The following is an 8,037-nucleotide window of genomic DNA, read 5'->3' as shown; positions in this document are numbered from 1 at the left end:
ACCGTGGTCTAGTGCGCAGCGCTTTGGCCTTGCACCCGCTGTGTTCCTGATCTCTCTGGGTACCAGTCTGATCTCTATGGGTAGTGATATCTAGTAGAAATATATCTAGTAGAAATCTAGTAGTGATAACTGTAGAAAGTACCGTGGTTTAGTGCGCAGCGCTTTGGCCTTGCACCCGCTGTGTTCCTCATCTCTATGGGCACCAGTCTGATCCCTATGGGTAGTGATATCTATTTTCAATTGAAACTATAGATCAACTAGGGTTGCATGGCAAATGCGGTGCCTTAAAGCAAATTGCTGGAACTTTCCGTACCAGTATTAATTATTTGAGGATAAAAAACAATAACTAGTGGGGCGCATGGCATCGTGCCTTAAGGCAAATTGCTGGAACTTCCCGTAACAAAAAAATTTTTTTTTAAAAAACGATTAACATTTTTGAAAAAAATTTACTTCGGAAATATTAGATTTTTGAGAAACTATAAATTTGACAAAAAACTACTTTTTTTTGAATAATGTTTTTTTGAAAAAAAATGTTTTCTTTATTTTATCATATTTTGGAAATTCTGAACTTTTTTTTAAAGCAATCGTCCTGCTTGAACTGCATAGAGACGAAATATCGAAGTGCGTAAACGCCGCGCCGCCGTCTAACGGATAAGCATTGGTACGGAACCCATAAGAATGTAAACAAAATTTATACTTATTGTTAAAATCTCTATAAAATATCTGATAATTTGATGTGCATATATCTAATGATCATTTTTAACCGCCGAATGGCATTTTATTTTACTTTTTTCATAAGATCTCCGAAACCGCTAGACCTGCCTTCATGAAAATTTGATCAGTTCTTGATATTGTTAATACAAGTAAAATGATTAATTGTCCGAATTATTCAAATCGGACGCTCCGTTCTCTTAAAATTTGAGATACCGTTGTTGGCACTTTTTGCCCCGTATCTTCGGAACGGCTAGACCTGCTTTCGCCAAAAACTAATCAGCACGTCTTATTATCAATACGAATCGAATGTTTTTGAAGTATTCAAATCGCTTCATCCGTGTTCCCGAAATCGTCGACGAAAATTTGTATCCGCACATACATACATACACACGCTCACACATACACACACACAGATACATCCATTTTTTCTAAGGTATGCCAAAATGTTCCGAAGGTGTTGAAACGTAAAGATCTATAAAAATTTTCATTTTCGATTTTTTTGCGATTACTATAACTTGCCCTACGGGAAGTTAAAATATGTTTTTATGTAAAAAAACTTCAAAAAAAATTTTTTTTTGATATTTTGGGATTCTTTTGCCTTCCTAAAATAATCGTTTATGTTTTTTACATAATTCTAATGGGAAGCTTAGCTCTCTCAAAAACTGCAATTTTTTACACTTTTTGTTTCTAATCTCTGTAACGCCTGGGCATGCCTTTGCCAAAAACTAATCGCCACGTCTTCTCATCATAATAAATTAAATATTTTTTGAATCATTCAAATTGGATGCTCTGTTCTCTCAAAAACTTAATTTCAAATTTCTTCATGCCTCCTAAACGATTGCACCGACTTTTTCCAAAAACTAATTAGCACGTCTTCAGAATTTTTGAATCATTCAAATCGGTTGATCTATGCGCTCGAAAAATTGTAACCAAAAATACGTACGCATACACATGCATCCATTTTTTCTAAAGTATGCCAAAATGTTCAAAAACTTTTGAAACGTAAAGATATGCAAAAAATTTCATTTTCGATTTTTTCGCAATTACTACAACTTACACCAGGGGAAGTTGAAAATATGATATTAAATAAAGATAGCTCATACTCAATGCGATTTGCCTCTACCTTGACAGGCTAATATCAAGAAGTATGATTTCAAAATTTCAATTGAGATTACATATTTTGAATGCAATATCAAATGTGAGTGACCTTTCAGGACGTAGTTAGGAAGGGACAACAAGTGCCATCTGCAACAAATAACAGCTAAAAACAACAAAATATAATCGGTAGTATTAGATACATTTTAATAAAAAATATATCAACCTTTGGTTGCATCTTGTAAAACCCCAAAAAGAAACTGCTCTAGTTGCTGCAAGAAAACAATTTTTTAAAAACATTTTTTTAATTGCGTTTTTCATATAAAATGGTACTAAAAACTGCCAAAAGCAAAAGGGGTATTTTCTGTGCAATCAGACGTTTCACACATAAAATCTAACTTCACTCATATGTTACCATGACAAATCCGAAAGATGCACTTAGTTTCTTTTTTTATGTTTATGCGATTTCTAGGCTAGACTTTAGGTAATAAACAGCACAGCAACTACATAGCATTTTGATAGTTTTTAGTACCATTTTATATGAAAAACGCAGTGTAACATTGATCTATTTTCCGGAATAATTTGGCACTTCATGTCTTATAAATGTAAGTTAAATAAGAAATCGTTAAAATTAAAACAAGATCTTTATTTACACTTTCGCATATTTACACTAATGTTTACGAAACAGAGAATAATATAATATAATATATACAATAATACGCCTTAGAATATAGATGTACATCTCTTATATGGAATTTGTTTTGTATATATAATTATAAATCGTGTTGAAATTAACGTTAAAATTAATAAATCGTCTAGAAGGATAGGAAGCGAATAGAAATATTAATAATGCCGGCGATTTATTATTATTAATATTATTATTATTGAATCACATTCATTCAGAGTTTTGTTAGATGCGAGAAACGTGTTACATACATCTATAGAAATATGTCTCGTAATAATATACATTCAAATTTGAATTTGAATTGTATTTAAATTAAATGAAGAACTGTTCAATATTGTAAAAAAATCGTTATTTATCGGCTGAGGTAAAGGATTCATATTTTAATAAAATTTGCAATATGGCAGATGTACAGGATCATGTCAGTCAAATATGTGTGATATAAAAAGTGTTTTTCTAAAAATTTTGGAAAAAAAAAAAAATTCTTTGATACTCTAAGTTTTCTTGATTTATTTTTAACTAAATTGTCTAATAAAGTTATTAAGTTACCATGGTCCATGTGAAATTTTTTCTGATATTATCGTGGCAACGAACGTGTTAATGATAAGTTATTTTGAAAATATTGGTGAGTGAGTAAAAATAATAAAAACGAAGCAATATTTACTAAATTTTAAAATCTAAATAATTTTCAAAATTTAATTCTTGATATCAAGAATTGTAGTTCAGTCACTCCATTGAACTGATTAAATGAGAGCGCTAATTAAATAAATTTTGCAAAGGGTCAATTTATATAAAATATTTTCCATTAGCAATTTATTTTATTTTCAAAAATGTTCCAACTACCTAAAAGAATTAATTTAATATTTTATTTAAATTTAAGCTCCGATAAAAAACGATTTTCTTAAATATTGACAAGTTTCTTTCCTTATTTGTTAAAGTTACCTAAAACCTAATAAGCTAAACTATTATTTATTAAAGTATTAACATTAAATTATTTATATTATAATTACTAAAAAATAAAAAGCAGTAATTAAGTCAAAATGAAATTAATGTCATTCTATAGTTTATTTTGTTATCAATATTTTTAACATTTACTTGTACATATTAAAATAATTTTATTGAGATTTCTGGTTCAAAAAAAATTTAAGATCACTTATTTTTAAAAGAACACAATTTTTAAGATTACCTTAGTATATGATGATGGTAGATTTATTTATTTAATTAAGTATTTATTTATTTGCAGTAAAATGGCAGTGAGCTCCTGAATTTCGATGGGGCTTATACGTATTTTTAACAAAAAAAGGATTTCTCAAAATTTGAATTTAAATTAAAAATTATCTGTTTTAGTCGCAAATTTTGGTAAACAAATTCTAGGTATCACTGAATTTTATGAAATTTGAGAGATATTGAGTTCCAAGAAGTATTTTCTAGAAGAACTTCTACTTTTTCAGTTTAAAGAAAAATCTTATGATTGGAATAATTATGATCAAAGTAATTTAGTTTAAAGAAAAAATATTTGTTAAATAAAATGTTCTAAACTAAAATCTATCCAATTTTCAGTTTCAAAACATATAAGCAAACAAGTATGTTTAGGCACCAGAATTTATTAAGTTAAAATTTTAGTTTTAAGCAATAGAATACAAACTTCAATACTACAAATTTAATAAACAAATAAAATTTGAACTTTTGAAGCTTTTTGAATTTTTGAAAATTCAAAGTTGAAGTAACGTGAAGCATAAATATCTCATATATAAAGTTCTGCTGCAAGAATGTTTAAATGAAAACTCATACGCGGTTATTCGAATTTTGATAAATCTTTTTGGAGTTTGTTAAGGGGAATTTTCAAGATGTAAATGATTATGAAAATGTAGTAATCAAGATTCATAAAATATAAGCAATCGATTTTATCGAATATAAATTTGTCTACTAGAATTCAGAACATAATAGTTAAATTTTTCTGCATAATTTCTTATCATATGAATGGATTGATCGACCAAAATATGATAAAAAAATCCTGTATCAAAAATCTTGCAAATAACATCAAATTCTCTATAAAATTCACCATATTTTGCTCAAAATTTCAAGAGTCTAACAAATTCCGAGTCAATAATCCAAATATTTTTTTTCCAATACGTACATGTTACCGCCTAATAATTTTCCCTAGAATGATCTTCGAATGGCCTTTCTTTAAATGTTAGTTATTTATTTACTGGTTCTGGTTTCACGATTGCTTCGGGTTGGCAGGAGGTGCAGGAGGAGGTGTCCTGAAGCACTGGAGCAGAAAAGCTGTATAGATCACAAAAGCTATCGAAATAGCTATCAGGGCATACATGAAAATGTTCAATTCTGGTTGTCTAAAACGGTTTTTCCTTAACCATTCGAGGACGTCGGTTTCTGACAACATGTCACCTGAAGAGGAAAGGGATAGATTAGTCATAGTTAGTAAAATGACATAAAATGTTTTTTTGGTTTGAAGTAACTAAAATTATTTTGTCACACTGTTGGACTAGTATATTTTGCTAATCATTAATTTTAACACTACTACTAACACTAAAACTACTTTCATTTTCAAACGTTTTAGAAATCTGGTATTCCGAATCAACTGCTCAAATTGTGACTTAAGATAGATTGGTGACAAAATAGTTAATTTTTCCAATTTCCAAAATCCTTGGTGATAAAAATAATATCTGCTCATATTCTAGAACACATATTTTTTTATTATACGATTGAATTGATTTACAAAAATATGATAAAAAATTCCAGTATAAAAATCTTGAAAATAGCATTCAAATCTCAAAAGTTCAATGAGTCAAAGTCAATAATCCAAATATGTTTTTTGAAATTAAACATTAATAAATTTTATTTTTTAAATTCATTATTACTACATGAAATTAAATAAAAAGGCTTAAGCAATAATATAGAAATTCCCAAAATCCTAAACAATTTTGAAATCGTGCTATACGTAATTTTTAATTTTTTGAGACGTTTTGCTGAACGCTGTTTTATTCAACTAGAGAAATAAATAAACACAATGATATTTTATTTTTTGGAATACAATTAGATAGTTTTTGGATCGTTTTGAAGTAATGTAAAACATCTTACAAATTTTCCTTTACATACTTCAAAAAGATTTATCAAAATTCGAAAAACCGCGTAGGGGTTTTCATTAAACATCCGCACAGCAGAATTTCATATATAAGATATTTAATATCTTATGAAAATCATATATAAAATTCATTAAATTTATTAAATAAAATATCTTATATATAAAATTCTGCTGCACGGATGTATGAATTAAAACTCCTACGCGGTTATTCGAATTTTGATAAATCTTTTTGAAGTTTGTTAAGGGGAATTTTTTAAATGTAAATGATTATAAAAATATAGTAATAATGTAGGAATAAATAAAAAAAAACAAAAAAAAAATGTTATTCTTTAACATTGGAAACATTTAGTTAAATGAGAACTGTCAACTGTCAGAAATTTGAATGCGCTTATGAGCCTAGATATTATTAGAATATAATATATTCATGATTATGAATAAGAAAAATGTAATGACTACATTATTACTAACAATAAGCAGCTGAGATGTGCCAGAATTTAAAATAATATAAGATACAGTATATGTTTGGAAAATGAAATTATATAATTTTGCCTCACTTTACTGAATTAATTTCTAATACAAAAATAATTACTTATTAAAAAAATTATTTAAAAGTTTTGTTATGTCAAAAATTCATTTGTTTGGCATTGGATATAGAGTATTTAGTTAGTTGATCGTAGATAGAATAGTGCACGTATGAACAGGATTTAACAAATTAATTCACATAAAATATGAACTTAAGTAATAATGTACATTTTGAACTATTATTAGTGAAAAAAATGTAATCTAGATCTAGAATTATAATTACTAAAAAAAACAATTAGAATTACTCTAGATCTCGAATTATAATTACTAAAATGTAATCTAGAATTATATTTACTAAAAAAAAGGTAAAATATGGTACGAGGTTATAAAAATTATAGGCAATATTATTGAAAAAATTATATGGCGTAAAATAATCCAAGGTGTTAATGTACATCTACTAATAATTATTATTTTTAACTAAACAATAAATATCAGTATAAGATATTAAAAAAATCGTATTTTTAATTTGTAGATGAGGGTACAGAAAAAAGTCTGTTGGGCCAGCTAGTATATGTATATATATATATATATATATATTATTTTTACCTCTGTATATACTTGGAAACCGTTTCCTAAAGTAAACTATCGCAGGCAATTTTATGACACCCCATTTTCTGGCATATCTGGCATCTGACATTTTCACAAAAGTAATATCCAAATTTTCAAGTTCCCCATCGATATTTTCCAATTTGGCCGACACTTGTTCACTCTCATCGTGGTCCAACTCATCTAAAACATTAGGAAAAAAATATTACCATTGAAAATTTTATTAGTTGATTTGATAGTTTTTTATCTTACAGAAGAAAACTGTCAAAAATTCGTTCTCGTCGAGAAGTTTATCTAACATTTTCTTGTTGACTTCTTCAATTTCATTTTTGATTTCGAAAACGTCTTGAGAAGTCAACCAAGCAAGGATACTTTCATGTTGATGTAAATCACCATCGTACAACATTGGGACACGTTTACGATAATATACCTATAAAAAATATAAATTTTAAATTAAAATTTCCAGAAAAAAAATTTGAATCCAAGAACCTTTATAAAAGACAATAATTTTTTAAACGGTCAAAGACGTTACATATGATTTTTACCTATATTTTATACAGTATGTTGTATCCTTCAAGTACTTATTAATTTAGTTATAGTAAGCTTTACACGAATAAATTTTAAAAATATTATATGATTACCAGAGATGGCAAATTAACTATGTTATATTTTTCAGCAGCTTCAGGACTTGAAATTTTCACAAAGTCAATTCCAAACAAATCAGCCTCTCCGTCAATTTGTTCCAATTCTTCCAAAATTTCTTCACATTCCGGACAATCGTCATCATCTTAAATAAAACAGAACAAATATTGTAAAATATAATACATTATTGAATACATATTCAAAAATGTCAAAAAACTATTTTTTTTTACCATGAAACCCACTTGAAATATTCTTGGTTGAATGTGCAATGGTGTTACTTTGAAATAAAAAATATAAAGAAAAATATATAAAAAAATATAAAATTAATTTTTATTCAAAATACAATAATAGATAATAATAGATAATAGATAATAGATAATATTAATTTAATTTTTATAGCCCAGTAAATACTTACAGAAAAAGACTGCCAGTAATACTGATTCATCAAGTAATCGTTCCAGCATTCTCTCATTAACTGTCTCAATTTCATCAGCCAGTTCGCGATTATCATCATCAATCAGCCATTCCAAAACTGATTCTTCATTTTGAAGATCTCCTTCAAAAAGTAGAGGATTTCCATTCCTACAAAAATTATAAGGTAAATCAGTATAGCAAATTCTGCCTTTAACTGTCCTAAATCTTCCTAAATTACTACTTCTATAGCAAAGCC

The 8,037-nt window shown here is 27.5% G+C and overlaps 1 protein-coding gene across 2 annotated transcripts in view; it reads right to left on the bottom strand.

Moving 5' to 3' along the window:
• Positions 1-4,652: 4,652 nt before the first annotated feature.
• The window catches only part of LOC113386821, a 42,659-nt gene continuing 39,274 nt past the window's right edge, over positions 4,653-8,037 (bottom strand). For both annotated transcript variants that reach the window (XM_026624580.1, XM_026624581.1), the window contains 5 exons: positions 7,783-7,949; positions 7,367-7,512; positions 6,978-7,155; positions 6,726-6,908; positions 4,653-4,900 (listed from right to left, as the gene is read on the bottom strand). In XM_026624580.1, coding sequence (XP_026480365.1) covers positions 4,713-4,900; positions 6,726-6,908; positions 6,978-7,155; positions 7,367-7,512; positions 7,783-7,949 — 862 coding nt within the window. In that variant the 3' untranslated portion in view covers positions 4,653-4,712. The remainder of the gene's footprint in view (positions 4,901-6,725; positions 6,909-6,977; positions 7,156-7,366; positions 7,513-7,782; positions 7,950-8,037) is intronic.

This window comes from Ctenocephalides felis, unplaced genomic scaffold, assembly GCF_003426905.1.
Source record: "Ctenocephalides felis isolate EL2017-DRISC unplaced genomic scaffold, ASM342690v1 CF-g0.4_SCAFFOLD_03571, whole genome shotgun sequence".
Lineage (NCBI taxonomy): Eukaryota > Metazoa > Arthropoda > Insecta > Siphonaptera > Pulicidae > Ctenocephalides > Ctenocephalides felis.
This window is presented reverse-complemented; position numbering and strand designations above follow the sequence as displayed.